The sequence below is a fragment of the Squalius cephalus genome (genome assembly GCF_949319135.1).
Source record: "Squalius cephalus genome assembly, chromosome: 4".
Lineage (NCBI taxonomy): Eukaryota > Metazoa > Chordata > Actinopteri > Cypriniformes > Leuciscidae > Squalius > Squalius cephalus.
The window spans coordinates 6,748,362-6,769,040 of record NC_137125.1 but is presented as its reverse complement, the minus strand read 5'-3'; the positions used below and the strand labels follow the sequence as shown (position 1 = coordinate 6,769,040).

General features: G+C 37.7%; 1 protein-coding gene across 1 annotated transcript in view; it reads right to left on the bottom strand.

Annotated features, from left to right (window-relative positions):
• Positions 1-20,378, bottom strand: part of LOC307157231 (protein NLRC3-like) — a 46,293-nt gene extending 25,915 nt beyond the window's left edge. Inside the window, exons 1-5 of the mRNA XM_079869078.1 lie at positions 20,065-20,378; positions 19,493-19,786; positions 7,108-8,974; positions 6,584-6,757; positions 6,307-6,480 (exon numbers count right to left, since the gene is read on the bottom strand). Of these exons, the coding sequence (XP_079725204.1) occupies positions 6,307-6,480; positions 6,584-6,757; positions 7,108-8,974; positions 19,493-19,766 (2,489 nt within the window). The 5' untranslated portion in view covers positions 19,767-19,786; positions 20,065-20,378. The remainder of the gene's footprint in view (positions 1-6,306; positions 6,481-6,583; positions 6,758-7,107; positions 8,975-19,492; positions 19,787-20,064) is intronic.
• Positions 20,379-20,679: the final 301 nt, after the last annotated feature.

Here is a 20,679-nt window from a genome sequence, read left to right as displayed (position 1 = left end):
CGAGTACAGCATTATCTGTATCTGTATCTGTATCTGTTAACCATATGAATTATCTGTATCTGTATCTGTACTCGGAATGGGCGGGGCCTAACCCGGAAGTGGGCGGGATTTAACCCGGAAGTGGGTCGGGTTGACTTGAAATGGGTGGGGCTTTAACCGGTATGTTATTTTAAGCATGCAATTGATATGGGTTGATCAGAAATTGTTATATTTATTGCTGATTAGAAAACTATTTACATGACAGCATCAGCATTGAGCTTCAGATCAATGGTTTTGATCACGATAACAAACGAACTACAGAGCAAGTTTTGCAACAATGAATACAACACATGCGGTTGCAATTATGAAGTAAAATGTAATGAACAAGAGTTTTCATCTCAACTAGGGCTGGGTGATATGGACCAAAAGTCATATCCCGATATATTTAGGCTGAATTTCGATATACGATATCCCGATATTTAAAAAAAAAAAAAAAATTTGTTAACACACACACAAGTACTGTCCCCCTTTACTTAACATAAATTGTAAGAATATGACTAATAGTAAAGACTAGTACTGATAAACATTAGGCCTGTGCTAGAGGTATTAAATAGCAGTCCCAAACTAGTTTTTGTTAATACAATGTTGGTATGAGCCACCACAGTCATTTAAAAATATAAAAAAATAACACAAAGAAAAATAGTGGCATTTTGGGGTTAATATGGAAACGACAGTTACCAAGGTGAATACACAATACTAACAAGGACTGTTAATGAAACATGAAAACTGCTCCTGGTGAATAGAATGAAAATCATACCTGCATTACTTTTATTTCGTGTAATTTACAACGTAACGGCGTTGCATGCTCGTTTCTTTTGCACTTTATTACAGCGCGCGCCGCCGCATTTGCGCGTGCAATTGAGTGTGCGCTACGACTACAGTATAACGGCTGACAGGACAAGAAAGTCCGTTTTTCTGAGGTGAAAGACTTTATTTCATGATATAACATAACATGCTCTAAACACGCACGCAAAGTGGAAAAGGAGGGGCGGGGGCGTGCAGACAGAGAGCTCCGGGTCAGCTGGCTTGGATCACAGCGCAAATTTGTACTATATCGATGCGATATGGTCTAATTCCATATTGCATTTAAAAAATATATATCTTATATATATATATATATATATATATATATATATATTCTTTATATCGATATATCGCCCAGCCCTAATCTCAACATAACTTTCTTTTCTTTTTTTAAATCCGAGCACAGATATTGACTCGTATTACTCGTATAATACTCGTACTCGACAAAAGTGCTTTATCCGTACCGGATACTCGTTTCAGCCGAGTATCCGGCTCAACTCTACTTCCTACCATTGTCCGGGAAGCAGACACACTCTGTCAGTTCAAATCTAGACTAAAAACACATCTCTTTGACCTGGCATACACATAACACATTATATACTTCTGTAATTCAATGTTAGGCTGCATAAATTAGGTCAGCCGGAACCGGGAACACTTCCCATAAATCCTGATGTACTTGTTACATCATAAGAAGAATGGTGTTTACCGCAGTCCGCCGGATCCAGGCCGTATCCAGATCTGATGAAGGACCTGCGCCTGGACGCGACGACAACGCAGTCCTTAAGTGTCAACTAGTCTCTCCCCTGTGAAGGCCTCCCTCCCCTCCCTTCACCTCTGTACCTCAGATAAAATGTTGTCGGGAGGATTCTGGTTCGCGTGGCTATGCGGAAGCGATACAAATTCTGTATTATACATTTTAAGGCCAGGCAAGTAGTTTGTTGGGGGTTGGTTTGTAAAGAAGGACTACACGCCTGCGCACATATATATTCAAACATGCATACCTATTGACTAAACTCGTAATACGCATGTGCACGCCATCAGCGTTCTCACAGGTTCGCGTTTTTAAAGTTTGCGCAGAGAGAACTTAAGGGTTTTCTGTTGGAACGGTGTCGTGTAATGAAAATGAAAATGTTCATTGCGACGGAAGTGAATCAATCAAAACTAAATTTAGCTGGGCAATAACTTTATTCTAGAGCTGCTATAAAGCCAAAACAATCTCTGTTACTTTAATTTCTTATTATCACTGTAAAGCTGCTTTGAAACAATTCATATTGTTAAAAGCGCTTGTAGCATCTGGGCTATGAATCATTCTTTCATTTGTTATGAATTAACAAATTCTAACTCTGTGTTTCTGGACACACTCTTTCATTCTGGACTAGATCTTGATAACATGTGCTTTCTCTCAGGTCTCTCAGCTTTTAGACCGGTGAGACATCCATTGTAACTCACAGCCTTGGTGCCGCTAGGTCTGCACTTGTGACACCTTTAGGGAGTCCTTGAGACACTCCAGGACTTAAAACTAACATCCCTTTACCTGGCTTTGCAAGCTTCAAAAGAATTCCAATTCACCCCTCTCTCTCCCTCAGCCTGAGAGATAACGTAACTTTCTACGTGACTTTCCGGACACACACACATACACACGCACCACACCAACCATGGACCTTTTCGGATAAAATTACCTTTAAATGTATTAAATGTATCCCTTTTTGTGTTTAGATGTCTTTACATGTCATATTGGAGTAGCTACAATTTTTATCGTGTGTTAATCAAACTCTAAAGGCTTGTAATCATGAACGATCATGTACCTCTGTGTCACTGTCTCGCAAAAAATGTCATTTTTGGTGTCTCTGTAATCGTCTAGGCCCAACTGAGTCGAATCTCGACGACAAGTTACAATAATATGCATGTTTGTGTATATAATAATATGTTTGTACATATCATCCTTCTGTGTATAACTGCTGAATTTCGACATCCCCGTAAATCAGGCAAGTGGGCCATGCCGGACAGGACAAAGGAACTTCTTCCCGCTCGAAAATCTCTGAAGGTGATTTGCCCTTCACGCAAAAGGAGGCGTGAACGAGGATTTCCTTAAGAGAGAGGGGCATCCAGTTCCTCCCCACTTCAGTTTCTCTTCAGTTCTTCATCTTCAGTTTTCTTCACTTCGGTTTTCTTTTTAGCTTCAGTTTTAGTCTTTTGTCTTTCTTTTTCATATTCTCCTTTGTTCATTTCCACCTACGAGGGAAAATGAACTTAGCCTGAATTATTTCTTTAGTAATTTCACTTTCAAAGGACCTTTAAATTCCCTGCGACTCCGCTCACCCTAGACACAACGAGAGAACACGCCCAGCTCCGAAAGACCGACACGCCTTCTTGCCTCAGCAACACAAAAGACTATATGCAAGTATCAGCTATCGAGCTTTTAATGCGTTAAGATTGTCTGCCCCTGTTTCAGGTGATTTGATTCCTTATTGTCTCTCAAAGGTTACCTTGTCTGTGATTTTGCCATACTGTGATCATTCTATGATCTCTCCCTATTCCTCTTTAACTTTCTCTCGCTCACTCTCTCTCACTCTCTCTCTCTCTCTCTCTCTCTCTCTCTCTCTCTCTCTCTCTCTCTTACTCTCATTCGTTATTCGTTGTCTTGTATTGTTTTACTGTTTGTATTGCTATATACGCATATTTACTCTGTGTGATTCGTAGTTGTGTATTCCTTAGTTTGTTTTATTAAACCCAATAATCTTCTTGAATTTAATCTGCTTTATTGCTCACCAAATCAAAGTCCCTGAAAACGTACGATCTAAGCTACGAAGCTTTTATTTACTACGTTGAGTAGTTTAATTTTTATAAACACAGGAAAATTAATGTTCATGGCCAGAAAATTAATCTTTCTTGGAGTTTGTAAGAAGGGTACTTTTATTGATAGTTGATAAGGAAGTCTTACATAAAGTTTGCGGGACAAACAGTTTGTTTAGATAACTGAAATTAATTCTGGTAAAGGTTACCCGGACAATTGATCAAATATTCCCTCTTTGGGTAATTTAATCTGTGTAGACGATAAGCAAATCATATTCATAAATTCATGAATATTCCCTTCATTTGAGTTAATTATTCCCCAGAAGTGATTGTCGCTACACGCTATATAAATGAAGGCTTGATGATTTGACAACAACAGTAGGAATATTAGGTGTCTGCTGTCACTTGCCGAATGCATGGACCATAAAACAACCGGTTTCTTTCCCAACTGTTCACTTATGTCATAAACGAGAGAATACTTGCCGAGACGGGTATTTTGACATAATTTTGTGTTTATGTGTCTGCTCAAGGGCAAGGAAACGCAAAGGAGGAGTCAAGCACATGCAATTTCTGTGTACATGCATTTAATGACAACTAAATTGAGTAAATGCATCTAAAAGCAACTTCAGATGTTGCTTTTATGCCACCTCTGCAGCACAAGATGCCTTTTGTTGAAACAGCATATAGTGTCAAACTCAAATTTTATTGACTTATTTTAAGAATAATATAACCTACATGTTTATTAAGATTAGAAATAGATCTAGGTATTATACTGTTTGTCTTTCACTCTATCGTGACCCTTAGCCTCTTGGGTGATGCAGTTAAATATATAACAGTACTGCCAAACATTACAGGTATTTGTCTTAATTTCTGACTGTGATATATGGCTATAAATCTACAAATACTCTTCATCTCTGGCTTTATTATTCAAAGTGTTATTTCATAGTCTCCCCTTGAATCGATTCTGCTCTGCGCTTCACTACAATGTAGATTGTACATTCTCTCAGTGTTGTCCAGTGTGTCGTGCAGCTTTGGTACACAGATTTTGAGAGTTGGTCAGCTAAATAAAAGGTGGTGTGCCAAATAGGTATGCTATGGGTAGTTGTGCGAGTAGATGCCACGTAAATTATTATTTAGGCTAATACAATAAATTAGTATTTCACAGAAGAAAGCTCTGTCTAAACTGACCCAGTACGGACCAGATTGCCATTAATTTGCTGCCCTGATTGCCTATGCACAAATACACTGAAGGCTCACTCACTCACACTTTGATACCAAGGTAAATCATCAACACTATCATCCCTTAAATGTGTTTTATTGAACTAAATACATTGTAAGGACTGATTTTCCTGCTAAGACAAAACTCACCCTGCAATAAAGCAATAAAACGCACCCTGGACACAAGATAGCAAAGACAGAGCCCTCTCCCTCTTCCATTCCTCTTCTCGTGAGTCAAGTCACAAAAAGTAATCAGCTAAAATGCACAGGAATACTTCCTGAACAAGTGCGCACCCAAGTCTGTGTTGCTTTCACATTCACGCAAATCGCGGCACAGTTTGAGTGCAACTGAACTCAGACCACCTCCTCCAGGTAGTCTCCGGGCTTTCACATTACCAATTTATCATGCAAACCATACCGCTCTCCGAACTAAACTGCCAGAGTGAAAACGCCATGAATGAATACTGTGCTGCATTTCACTCTGCAACATGGAGCATGTCAGAATGTATATTTTCATAATTACATCACCACCTTCAAAACTCATACTCATAGTCATACATCCCATTGTCTCATATGTATTGCTAGAATTGATTTAAAAAAAATTGCTAGCCAACTGGTGAGTGTAATTTTTTCATACAGTCATCAATTGGCATGTGTACACAGCCACTAGATGGTGCTACTAGCCTGTTCAGTGCTATCGGAAGCAAACCATGCATGAAATAGATGTATTTGAAAAATATACATTTAACAGTTTCAATCTTCATACAGTTCACTCCTGTCTGTCCACCCCCAACGATATTTTTTTCAGACTTATGCAGTCCACATGAATCATACTTCTGTATACATGTGTATAAATATGGAAAAAAATTAAATAAAAATGCAAATGTTGTTTTGTTGTCAGGAACTGAGTGAAGAGAGGACTCAAAAGCAGAGGGTTAATGCAATTGTTTATTATAAATTCAAGAGAAGAGACAAACCAAAGTGTAGTAGCACACACACGGAACACAAAGGATGTGAGAGAGCTCCAGAGCCGTCTGTTCAGACACCTGTGGACACAGGCTGTGGAGACCAACTCAGGTGCACACCCAACGGGACGGCAAGCGAGACAAGACGAAATAGATGACAGCAAGCGCACGGCAAGCTCTATAATTCCTCGCCTAGGCGTCCTGGGCACAGCAGCAAACAAAGGTAAGACGCAACGACACAGCAAAGGACCAGCAGCACAAGACAATACACACAAAATGATCTCCTGACAACAAGGGACAGACACAGCAGAGAATATAATGGAAACGGAATTAGCAACAGGTGAGGGAAATCAGCTTAATAATCAGTACTATCGCCCAGGTTACGAGATGCAGGAAAATGACAGGACGTACACAGACAACAGGTGAAAGGTGAATATAAAGTCATTTATTGTAAAAGTATTTCATCATTTTTTTTACAAACATTTACCTCAGTATCTCCAGCTGACAGTTTTGACTCTTCAGTCCATCAGAAAGAAGCTTCACTCCAGAATCCTGCAGGTCATTGTTACTCAGGTCCAGCTCTCTCAGAAAGATGTTTGAGGATTGTAGAGCTGAAGACAAACTCTCACAACTCTGAGCAGTGAGATTACATGTGAGAAATCTGAAGAAGAAAAACACAATGTAATTGCATACAGAATAAATCTTAGCAGTTGGATATTTAATAATTAACTCATTGCTATAAAATAAAGTATTTTAACTCAAACCTCAGTATCTCCAGCTGACAGTTTGGACTCTTCAGTCCATCAGAAAGAAGCTTCACACCTGAATCCTGCAGGTCATTGTTACTCAGGTCCAGCTCTCTCAGAAAGATGTTTGAGGATTGTAGAGCTGATGATAAACTCTTACAAGACTGAGCTGTGAGATTACAGCTATGTAGCCTGTGAAGAGAACAAAACAACAGTAATGCAATAGTCATTTTTATTAGGTAGGGTTAATCTGGAGCACAGATCATTTGGAAAAACCTTTGACTGAAGTGATGTAAGCAAAGCTATAAAAAGTTTATTTTTAGTTTCTTTAATTAATGATACAATTAGGAATATTAAAATGGGTTAAAAATCAGATTGCTGAGTTTTGCCTGATGCCTGACCCAAATGATAATGAAGGTACTTTGGTATTTAATATCATCATACTCATTGATACAGTCTTGGCCAGCAAATTACCTGTGTAAGATTAAGCCCAATTAAAATGACTAACAGTGTATATAAATGACTGTACAGTAGACTCTTACAGTGCTCTTCTGGTGTTTTTGATCACTGACAGCAGTCTCATCACTGCTTCATCAGATCTTCTGTATTTCTGCAGTTCAAACTTTTCTTGAGTCTCTTCTGACATAAGGAGCACAAACACCAGACCAGACCATTGAGCAGAGGACAGATTCTGTGCTGAAAGATTTCCTGAGCTCAGATTCTTCTGGATTTCCTCCTCAAAGTCATCTTTCAGTTCACTCAAACAGTGGAAGAGATTGATGGTCCTCTCTACTGATTTCTCCTCCTCTATTTTCTTTTTGATATAGTCAACAGTGTTTTGCATGTTCTCTGTTGTGAGTTTCAGTCCTGGCAGTAGTCCCTTCAAGTCACTCTGATTGGACTCCAGTGAGAGACCCAGGAGGAACCGAAGGAAAAGGTCCAGGTGTCCGTTCTTACTCTGTAAAGCTTTCTCGATTGCAGCCTTATGAAGCTTAAACAGTGGCTTTTGGAACATTTTCCATATCAGTTTTTCTATCCAGGATTGAAGAAATAGGTCAGCTTTCTCATCTTTGCCCATCATAAACACATAAAGAGCAGCAAGGAATTCCTGTATGCTGAGATGTACGAAGCTGTAAACGTTTCTTGCTGCTACCTTTTCTTCCTGAAACATTCGAGTGCATAACCCAGAGTACACTGAACCTTTTCTGACATCTAGTCCACATTCCTCAAGATCTTCTATGTAGAAAATCAGGTTTCCTTTCTCCAGCTGTTGAAAGGCCAGTTTCCCAAGCTTCAGAATAATCTGATCAAAAGACTCTGCATTGGAATTAGGTTTAGGGCCATCATAGTATTTTTTTTCCATCTGTTGCTTCTGAGAAATTAAGAAGCTTGTGTACATCCCTGTGAGAGTTGTGGGAGTTTTGGCATTGTTCTCTTGGGTCAGTAGAGGCTCAAGAACAATAAGAGAGATCCAGCAGAAGACGGGGATGTGGCACATGATGTACAGACTCCTGGATTTCTTGATGTGACTGATGAGTTTTCTAGCAACCTTGGGACTGTTTTTGATGAAGTATTGCTCTTTCTGCTCATCGTTAAATCCTCGCACCTCTGTCACTTGATCAATGTAGTCACGGGGTATCAGATTGGCTGCTGCTGGTCTGGATGTGATCCAGATGAGAGCAGAGGGAAACAGGTGTCTCTTGATAAGGTTTATAATTATCTTACTAACTGCTGTTTTTTCATTTACATTTATAAATGTGTCATCTTCTTCAAAGTTCAAAGGGAAGCGACATTCATCCAGCCCATCAAAGATGAACATAACTTTACCATCAATTTCAGGAAGAGAGAGCAATTCTTCAGGACTACTAAAAAAGTATTTGTTGAGCAGTCCCATGAGACTGTAATCTTCTTTAATCAAATTCAGTCTACGGAATGGAAGTGGAAATATGAAGACTATATCCTGATTTTCTGTTCCTTCAGCCCAGTCAAAGATGAATTTATTGACAGAGACAGTTTTTCCCACTCCTGCGATCCCAGTTGTAAGCACTTTTCTGTTTCGTCGACCCATGTCACACATTCCTGTGATCCCCGTCGTCAGCATTTTTCTTTTTCGACGACCCGTGTCACACTGGACTTTAAACATGTCATTACACTTGATTGCCGTCTCCTTGGCAGTCAGTCGGTTGTGATTTGATTCGATCTGTATCACCTCGTGCTCGTCCACTCTTCCTCCAGTCTCATTCTCCACCACATATAAATCAGTGTAAATATCGTTCAGGTATTCCCGATGACCCGTCTCTGAATTACCAACCAATATCCGCTCACACTCCTGTTTTAATATGTTCTTCAGTCTGCGGCTGGCCTCTGTGTAATCGGGAAGAGTGGTTGGACTGTCGTTTGCAGGTGAGACTTTAAAAAAAGAGGGGAAAGACAGCAGAGACTAAGTGATCATGTTTTTCATTCTTTCTCTTAAAAAACCAATATGTAATTTGTAACGTCGTCTGCAGTTCCCATTACAAAAATAACTACAACACATGTGTGATAAAACTGCACTCCTGCTGTATTCAAATTAAACACACTTGAAATCACAATCATACTGAAATAGTGTTTACATGCACATCTTACACTGATCATGCTGAAGTTGACAACATGTATGGTGATGGAAACACCTTTACAAATGCTGACTTGAATGCAGTTGGTTTCAGTTTTAAAATGTCTAAATAACTATTTTTTCTAATTCCTACCTGAGCATTTATTGTATTTGTACCATTGGACCCAGATCAACTGATCAGGCCATGCTGACCAATATTATTAAAAGCTTTTTGATTAAACATTGACATCTAACATGAGACTGTATTAGGGTTAGTTTAGGGTTATTGAAAAGAGTACAAGTTGCTTTCAGAAATTTAAATTAATGGTTTTAATTAAGACCATTTTATATAATTTAACTAATTGAAAAATCAGACACTGTTCTATTAAATATACTTGTATAAGATTGCAGCTGTTCTTCTTGGCCCTGTTTCTGTCAGGACCACTACCGTCAAATATGATTGACAATTAGCATACAGTTTGGATTGGCGGTATGGTTCCGTTCTGGGCGAGAACTCCCTGCGCATCTATGCAGCCTAGCATGGATAAGAGCAGGGAGAGCAGCAATAATCCCCCTTGGGGTAAACAGAACAGAACCAACATGAAAATTTGCAAATATATTTAATTCAAGATTTTAAAGTACAACATTATTCGATAATTATTCTGATTCAAGGGGAATCAGAATGTCAAATCCTGACTGAGCGAGAGGAGGAGCTGGGGATGGAGGAGGGTAATTAGCTCCTGAGAAACGTGATAGCTGCTGATAATACTGAAAGCGCTTATATATGTATACGGTGATAGGTGTCATATCCTATAGGTAGATGTGGATCAGCTGAGGGTCAGCTGATGCGAGCTTGACTAACGTGACCTGCCAGAACTAACGCTACGCTTGATAATTGTTGCTTGCTGTTATATTTTTTTGTTTCCCGGTACAGGCAGTGATAACCCTAATAAAAAATAAATATACTTAAATGTATCTGAAATACATTTATTTTATGCTAAGTATACTACGAATACATTACATATTTATGTACTTAATAAAAATACCCTGCAAATGTACTGTTAGTATACTCAATTTGTATACTTAAAGTGGACATGAAATCAAAATTGACCCTATTTACTTTGTTAGCGCATATTACTAGTCTTGTGGTGAACAATTAATCCGTGCAAGTTAATACACAGAAAAAAATTGTTTGCCGTGGTAATCTTTAATCAAAGTCTGAAAAGTTACTTCCGGTCTGAAATGGCGTTCCTTTTCTGATGACGTAGGCTTGACGGCTTGGTTTGAAAAACGCTTAACCACTCCCCTCAAACCGTTAGTCTGCTATGAGCGAGAGATGGAGAGGAGGAGCGCTGATACTAAAACCCTGCCCTCTGTTCAATATTCCGTTTCACTTGGAAATACGTCACAACACTGGAGAAAAGTCATTTGCAACTTCCGGTTAACGCAGACTTTAAAGGGGTCCTTATAATGGTACATGCACTTTTACAAGTTGATTGTACTGAAATGTGTGTTGGCAGTGCCTGTACACAACCATCATAAAATGATAAAAATCCATCCAGTGTTTTTTTTTAATCTCCTTATATGTTTTCCCCTGTCTTAAATCAAGCCGTTCGATTTTGTGACGTCACACGGTCAGACGCCCCTCCCACGATTGTTGATTGACAGCAGCGTTTCAACACAGACCCGCCCTGAGCAAGCTGTCATCATAGTCCGCCTGATACGATCTGATGTTGATACGCTGGAGCAGAATGGCAATCTAAGCGATTGTGGTGTTCTGTTCTTGGATATAATATAATAATAAATATTCCTATCATGCCTGTGCGATGCTGTGCAGTTGGATGCGATCAGATACGTGATCATACAAAAGGAATATCTTTATACCGTACCCCAAAAGGAACAAAATGGAGAAACAAGTGGTTGGCGGCAATAAACAGGCAAAACGCTGATGGCGGTGTTTGGTTTCCAACTCAATCATTTCAAGTCTTCATTTTGGATCAGGTAAGTTGTCCCCTCGAAGGCTAATGAATGATTTCTCTGAGTTCGGAATCAAATGTTATAAATTCACTGTTGCCATAGAAATCCACAATGTTTGTGTGCACTACCAAGCATTCAACATAACATGACCCACATAACATAACCCTAACCCTTAGCCGGACACATCAGGCTCCAAATTTTATGATATATATATATTTTTGCTTTAAACAGAAAATCAATTGTTAATCAAACGTTTAGCTGTCACCCTTTATGATAGAAATATTGTGCATTTTTTTCACGGTTCTAACGGTGTATGGGTTGACTACATTTTTCAACGTTTTTTTTTTGTAGCAGTGAAAAAAAAAACTACCAACATTAGCTAGAAACACTATTAAAGTAGTAGTAAAGAGTAATGAAGAGAGCCGTGGAACTGCTCAGTTAGCTTCAGAGTCACTACTGGTAAATGCATTTACCTAACACACTGTAGCCCAATGTCAAAACGTTTTTATGTGAACGTTAACACCAGGATTTTACCTTTTAAAACCTCCATTAATTTATTATGGAAAAAGCCTACCACTAATACCACAATGCTTAGCAACATGACATCACAATCCTGAACTCTTATATCAGAGAAACAGTTACATCTGTGATTCTGTGTACTTCCTCCAGCAAATTTACTTTAATCCAAGGGTTAGCATCTGTGCGGATCCACGTGGAGCGTGTCACTGGCCTTACAAGACAAAAATGTACAATTCTTGATGGACCCATTCCATTGTCTTTGTTAGAGTCTTTGAGTGGAGAAATGCCATTGGACAAAATAGTACATATTTGTTGTGCCATTTACGAATCTTTCTGAATCAGTTGTACCATTTGAATGAAAACTGTGCCTCATATCAACAGATTCTATCACGCTTGTGTTTGAATCCTGCGGTGGGACATTCCAGGTTGGTGCTTGACGCTTATTAGCCATGATAGCGCACTACAAGCTCCCTAAACCCAAATATATGAATGACTTTTTTCATGAATTTGAAATGTGTTCAGAATATCTGTCTATTGTAACAATGACAGTAAATAACAATGGGTTGAAATATATATCATGTTTTATTGCTAAATAACTTTGCAGTCAAGTTCAAGTACATTCATGTCAGTTGTTTGTGATACAAGAAGTAAAATGTAAACAAATTATAAAAGTGCATGTAAAATATACAATAAAGTTTAAACAGTGCCGATGCTAGCCATTTTGGTGCCCTAAGCATAATTCCTTTATGATGCCCCCCACCCCGACCCCGAGACAAAAAAAAAAACGTTTGTTTTTGCCAATTTAACATTAACTTTTAATTACCAAACATATAACTCAATACCAATAACACAATAGCAGCATCACAGTATAAAACTTAAGCACACTAAAAAGAGAAAGTAAAATCTTCACAGCTTTGCTGACTTAGTAAACATATGTAGAATAGCCAACACACACTACACATTTGAAAGTGCAAACTTTTCTTCAGTAAACAGCAAAATAAAAAAAAAATAAAAAAATATCCAAATAATTCAGACACGTTTTTCCAAAATTCAATGTCACTTTGAATAAATTACATTTATTATACAAAATATTCAAACAAGGAATCTTATACCGGAAAAAATGATAAACATTTAAAACCACCGTCACGTCAAAATAAACCATAAACTACTGCTATCGAAAGAAAGATAGTAAAGAAAGTAACAGCTAGCTGGCATCAGTTATTTGTAAAATAGGTAATGTTTAACAGTAAAATCTCAATTTAGCTTGCACCGAAGTTATAAGTTTTAATAACACAGTTTGCTAACATTAACGTCAGCAAGTTCGAGGTGCATTACGATTAGCAGCAGCACATTTCCCGTATTTAAGAATGATTAAACATGGACTTACCTGCAAGTGATGCACGGGCATCATCTCGCAGTTTCTTTTTAATTCTTTTCTCAGATCCTGACTCCTGCTGTCTTTTAGGGGCCATTTCCAAAAAAGTTGCCTACTGTCTGTCTGACTCTGTAAAACTTCTTCAGGCGCCCGCGCGAACAACCGGCACGGACCATCCAACGGGGCGGGGGGGTACTTTCTAGACTAGAGCAATTCAATTATCTTGTTCCCTTTTTTTTTGTTACATACATGGCTAAAATGTGCCTAATAATATTCTATAGGCTAATTAAATAATATCGGCATAATTATTTTTTTTCATTAGGCTATTTTTGGTGCCCCCTCAGCATTTGGTGCCCTACGCACAGCGCGTGATTCGCGTGGTGGGAGCGGCGGCGCTGAGTTTAAATGAAATTATACAAGGTTACTTGACTGATCTATTCAGTTTTTGTAACATGTCCATGACAACATCTAGTGTTAAATAACTGCATAGTGTACCAACTTTGAATGCATAAAAGAAAGTCACCGACCCTAAGACCGATAAATGTACTCTTTTAGAGATATATATATAAAAAAAAGAACCTGTATTATTAATCAGAAACAATAAATGTAACACAATCTTTATTATTTGTTCAATTAACTTTTTGTGATGCTAATAACTGCGATGACATGACGTGAAGAGTTAGCTGACGGCCGCTGCGCTAATAATAGATAGTGGTGGGGGAAAAAATCGATTCTGTTCAGTATCGAGATATTTTGCGCACGCAATTATGTCAATACTGTAGCGCAAAGTATTGCAATATTTAGGCTAATTATAAAATAATTATACTAATAATTATATTATTAGTATAATAATATACTAATAATATATTATTACACCATATTATACACGCAATTATACCAATACTGTAGCGCAAAGTATTGCAATATTTAGGCTAATTATAAAATAATTATACTAATAATTATATTAGTATAATAATATACTAATAATATATATTACCCACCCCTAATAATAGATCCATTGCCACTGAGTAGCTGACGGATGTATTCCGTCAAAATGGCTGACACGCGGCTAGGGGTCACGTGACTGGGAGATCCCTATAGTATAGCGCTGCGCGGATCATAATCCGCGGGTTGGGTGGGCCAAGTCATAAAAACATAACATTCCAATTAACCAAGGGTGGATGACAGATCAATCATTATAATGTGTTGAGTTTAATAAAGACACGGAACTCTCATCACGGTAAAACGCCATGAACGTGCGTCACTCTTTTTACTTTGGTTTTCAACAACGTAATTCTCTTCAGTGAAAACCAATCAAGGAAACATATCAGGGCTCGACATTAACACTTGTCCGGGATACGTGTGTTTTTTTGTGTGTGTGTTTTTTAAGGGACAAGTGAGAGAGAATTGTACTTGCCGAACGGGACAAATGCCCTGATTAAAAGGCCAATATCAAAAAATAAAATAAAAAAATAACAAGGGAATCACCGAAACCGTGAGGATGATTCTGATTTTATTTCATTTAATGTAAGTGAAGATTGATAGCCTATAGTTGATAATAATATAGATGTCTTACCGTGTTTCCCAACGTTTTGATTGTTTACAGCCTATCTCGTATTATTCTAATTGAATGTATTGATCAAATTGAAGAATTTTAAATGAAAGATGGAGCAAGATGCCCTTTATAAAGGTAAAAAAAATTCTGATAAGAGTGTTTTCCAACAGTGATGTAATGAGACAGTAATCATTTAAGTTTGAAGGGAGTAAAGCCTCTGTTTAGGTTATTAAGGAAATGTAATTTTGCCAAAAGAAGAACTTTTAATTTAAATAAATGTTAATTTTAAATCAGCCTACTTCAGTGTGATATGTTACCATATCATCATGCTTAACACTGAGAATTTAAATAATAATGTAAAGTGATGATCAGATGCAGATGTCTAAATCAAAGAATATCATATTTTGGGCTGTTGGCGGTGGATTATTTATTTTTAACAGCGGATCTGGGTGACTCAGAGTGCACCAGATTAATGAATTCATCTTTAAAAAAAAAATTTCCCAGGGAGCAATGCCCACAGACCCCCCTAGAGGTACCGAACTGAAACCACAAAAATACTGTGGGAAACATGGTACCTTATATTATGGTCTACGAAAAATACTATTTTAATTATCTTTCTATTAAAAAACATGATCAGGATTTTCCGATTTTACCACTTCCGCCTCGTTTTGAGCTAGGAAATATATAGTATGTATGCACAACAGATGAATTTTACACAGTTATGGAACTGAGCAGAATCAATACTGAACTGACTTGAGCTGAATATTGACACACACACACACACACACACACACACACACACATATAATGATAGTCTCAAGCAATATGTCAGTAAATATATTAATGGGTTTGTATTATAGTTAGTATGAAATAAATGTAGGCCTATTTTAAATACATTTTGGCATAGGTTTTTTTCAGGAGGGCAGACTCTGCTTCCATGTTTTCTCACTGTCACGCACCTAACTCGGAAACTCTTAAGAAAATCCTTACCAAACCTTGTGCTGTGTGCTGATGTTCATGTGCATTTTAGCTCATAAATACATTCTTTCTGACATGACTTGAAAACACTAGCTAAACCATTGGCCTGCCCCAACGTCCTATTATTGGTTGAACCAGAAGTTGACACGTCAGACCGCTATGCTTGATCTATGGCCTCGTTTACACTGCAGGTCTTGATGCTCAATTCTGGTTTGTTGCCTATATCCGATTTCTTGGACCATCCGTTTACATGTTCTTTCAACTGTGACCCATATCCGATTCATGTGTTTACACTTGACATCAGTGGCGTGCACAGACCTCCTCAGGGGCAGGGGCGGAAGGACCAAAAAGGGCACTTTTAAAAAAAAAACATTTATTTTTTAAATAAATCACCTGTATTTAAAGCAGCACCCGTCTGTCTGTTGTGTTTTATATATTTTAATGACTTCCTCACAATTATTTGGAATATCTCACTCGATGGAGAGCAGCAGTCGGTCAGAGAGCCTCTCTCGGAAATGATGATAATATAACTAAATATTATTTACTTTACCAAACAAAACAGAGAATCAAGTCGGTAATTATGAGGAATTCATGTTTAGTTATGTTGATGTTATAAATTGTAGGCCTATGTATTCAATAAAGTGTTAGCTATCATGAAATCAGTAACACTTTACAATAAGGTTTCATTAGTTAAATTTGTTAACATGAACTAATAATGAACTACACTTCTACACAATTTATTAATCTTAATTAATATTAATTTCAGCCTTTACTAAAACATTATTAAAATCAAAAGTTGTATTTGTTAACATTAGTTAATGCACTGACTGTGACATAACATGAACAAACAATTAAAAGTTGTATTATTATTAACTAAGATTAACAAATAGGCCTATACAGTAGCCTAACAAATGTTTAGTTCAGTTTCAGACACAGTTGAGCTAACAAACAACAGCACAGTCTGAGGTGTAGGCTGAAGCTCTTGCTTATAATGCCTACCTTTTTAAAACATCTCATATTTTAATAAAAAATAAAAATAATTATTGTCTTACATCATTATAATGTTGACAAACAAATATTAACAGAATACAAAAACATTAGTATTTCCTGTGCAATACCGTTGCACAATCCAAATACAACAAAAGCAGCTTGTTCATTTAACATTCTTTAAATGGTTTCATATAGTTTCAGTGCATTATTTTTTAAATAGTTTCTTTAACTTATTAAGTGCCCCACATATTTTTAATTCCTCATGACAGCTATTCCATAGATTTACACCTTTAACTGAAATACAATGGTATTTTGCATTGGTCCTATGTTCTTTTTGAATTGTACAAGTTCCCCTTAAGTCATGTTGGCATTCTCTTTCTGTGAACAACCCTTGGATACTTTCTGGCAATTGATGATTTTTTACTTTGTACATGATCTGTAATGTTTTTAGTTGTTTTGCATGATTAGTTAATGTTAGTTAATATGAATAATAAACAAATAAACCTCATTGTAAAGTGTAGGCCTACTATGAAATCAAAGATATAAATTCCTTACAATTTAGAGCTGGACATGGACTTTTCCTTGGACATGAAATTTCCTTTCACTAGATGTATTTCCCCAAGCTAAGAACACTTGCTATGGCCTGGACAAAAACGAATGACATTGTCAGACTCAGAATGCGGCTGAAATTGAGTAATACTTTTATGATTGTTAAGCATAACTCACATGCTGCCGCAACTTTTACAGTAGCATGGTAGGATAAATGTAACTTTTCCGTATTAGCTTAATATTACCTGCTGCCCGTGCAGTTTGAAGACTCGCGGCGAACTGCTGCGTACATAGCGCTGAAAAAAAGAACTCCGCCTACTGCCACTACACCTCCGCCAAATGCTTCCGCCAAAAAAATAATATTTAATATTTGTTTGTATTATTATTGTTCGTGGCAATGGTGTATAAGTGTATTGTTATTTATTATAATATTTATTTTAATAATAATTATTATTTACATTTATCAGAGAGGGGCACAATACATTTTGAGACAAAAGGGGCAGGGGCTTGAGCCCCCCCGGGCCCCCCCCCCTGTGCACGCCACTGCTTGACATACTATCTGAAACATCGCGCATGCTTAAAGGGGGTTCTTGCACAGATGGACGAACTATGCTTGATGCTTTGTGATATGCGAAGTTTGCCAAACATCATCATGATTTTGAGACGGAGGAGGACGAGAAGGGCCATCATTGCAGCCTGCGCATATGCTTCAGTTATTGTGTGCAAGAGAGATCTCAGGACTGGTGGGAACATACAACACGATCTCATGAAAGTGCGTATCTATAGTACTAATTTTATTTCTCGTGCCATTTATACGCCAAAAATAGTTTTTGCGTGCATGATACGCACTGTAAACCCCTTGGGTAGGATTAGGGGTGTGGAGTGTGTGCATATTACATGCCATAAAGTGCGTATCATATGCAAGCGAAAACTGCGCATCATATGCACGCAAAAAAAATTTCTGTCGTAAATGGCACGAGAAATAAAATTCGTCCTATGGATACGCACTTTCATGAGATCGTGGCGGGCTTTAATGAGGAGCAGTGGGTTCGAAATTTTAGGATGAGCAAGCCAACCTTTGATATGTTGTGTGTCCACATTCCTCTCCTACGACGAGATGTTTCGTCGGGCCATCCGTGCAGATGCGCGTCAGGGTTTCTCTCGTCATTAGACCGTGGATACATAGCCTAATGCCTCAGAAAATCCGATCTAATTCTGAAGCTGTGGCATTATTTATAAAGATTACTTTATTGTAGCCTATTTGAAGCACACTATATTGATGCCATTATCACACTTAAAGTTTACTTGGAATGCCATTGCAATGTGTTTAAAATCATTTAAAGTTTTTATCAGTATAATATTAATGTATGTTCAACACTCGTACAGTGTAATTGAATTGCAATTGAAGGAATTCTGCATTTCAAACCTTAAATACAAGAGTATATGTAAAGTGTACTTAAGTATACTTGCAATAGTTCCACTTTAGCACAAGCAAGTATATTAAATACAGCTTTAGTTGAACTTCAGCAATGCTTTTGTACAACTAAAATGTATTTAGAACAAAATTAGTTTAACGGACATCCCAGATTGGCTGACCCGGCATACACGCTCATTCAATGGATTGACGATCTGACAGGATTAACGTCAACGCTACCTCCGTTTGAGTGGCCTGACTTCTACACCTACCCGATAGAGAAACTGAGGGTAAAGAGAAACTGAGGGCATATACAAATTTAGATGCCTATAACTGTACTAAATGGTCACGTACAAGACTTGTGTGGTAGTCTACGATCCGCAGTTCTGCCTAGCCAGCGCCACGGCCAGACAGAAGACGGCAATGTAAAGAGTGACATTACGGTGCAATTTTAATGATGTGAATATTTTCTAGAAATAAAAATTCCAGATGCAGCATATTCATTTTTTAACTATGTATTTGATTACACTCTTACCAGGTTCTTCCAAAAATCTAGTCACAATCAATCAAAACAATGTACACAATCATAGATGATTCACAAATAATCACAATAATTTAGAAAACATTATGCGATAAAATTTCAAATGGGAGCCTGTACTCCATCGATTCTTGCACCCAACAACACAACAAGATGACATTTAATAACAATAATAATAATTTAAGATCCTTATTATGTAGCCGAATCTGTGCTGGTTTGTATTAGCCGCCTCCAGTTTTCCCTTCGTTTTGCCTCCAGCTAACGCTGTGACGTAATTGTGACGTCAAAAGGGGTCTATAGTACATAACAATAAATTGTGCTAAAGTATATTATTTTTTTCACCAGGGTATTTACACCATTTTATTTGAATGTGCTCCAACAGTGACAGCTGTTTTCATATTTCCGGTCAATTACATTACAGTCACAGTGAATTAAACATTACCTTGCTTGAGTTGCTTGTGTTTGTTCTCCAGCTGCTCAGCCAGATTATTCTGGTTCATCTTCCTCAGGATCTCCACTGTGTTATTCACAGCTTTTTCTGATTTAAAACATGCTACCATCTTATTCACTGTGTCTAAGATATCTGCTTTCTCCATTTCAGACTTTTTTATACACTCATGATCCTTCTCTAAGTGCCACTTAAACTTCTTCTGTTCAGGTTCTACCAGATCACTCAGTGAGTTCTCAAGCAGTTCTTTAACTTTAACAGACGCCATCGTCCTTCACAGATTCACAGCTGCAGGATAAAAAGAAAAAGTTCTGAAGTAGTTTCACTCCTAACATTTGGACCTATGCACTCAAATGTTATTTGGATTATGAAATGAAGCTGTGATTGGATCAGGACTTTCAGAGACAACTCATCCAAACTCCTCTGTTAAAGAAGTCCTAAAAGTCCTTTTTACAAGATAATATAATAACACAAGATAATATGAGACTCAGATTATAATATAGCTTGGATGCATGACACTGTTAAATCTATATATGTCAGTATTTTATGAAGTAGTATTTACTAACCATGAATACTGATGATGAAGATGTGTCTTGATCCTCCACTGAACTTCAGCAGAAGTTGCTTTGAAACTGCTTTCAGTTCTGCGTTTTCATAAAGGACTGTGAGAACTTTGGAACTTAAACCGATTAAACCAGAACTTCTTCAGAAAACTAGTAGAGATTTAATTCATAGAAATTACATTTTTCAAAAGGATTTGTGACATAAAAGTGCAACTATGTGGAGAATCACTGTCTGCCATCAAAACATTGTAGTTACTTTAAGAGTTTTCTGCTTAGTGGAAAGTTTGTTTCTTCAATATAAATGCAAATGTTTGTGTGACAGGATGTGGCCGAGAACCTGCTACTTCTTTGAAGCGTTTCCTGTCTAGGGCATCAGTGGTGAGAGATGCTTTTCTCACAATGGTTTAGATCTTTAACTAAATGAACATAACAGGAACCAGCAGGGTGAGGTGTAAGTGATGCACATAAAGGCACTGGGTGAGACTGTCCTTCTCTGCAGAAAACTCTGTCTGTACGCAAACACGGATTAAGATTTCAGAACCCTGGGCACATTGTCTTCTAGCCCAAACACACACACACACACACACACACACACACACACACACACACACACACACA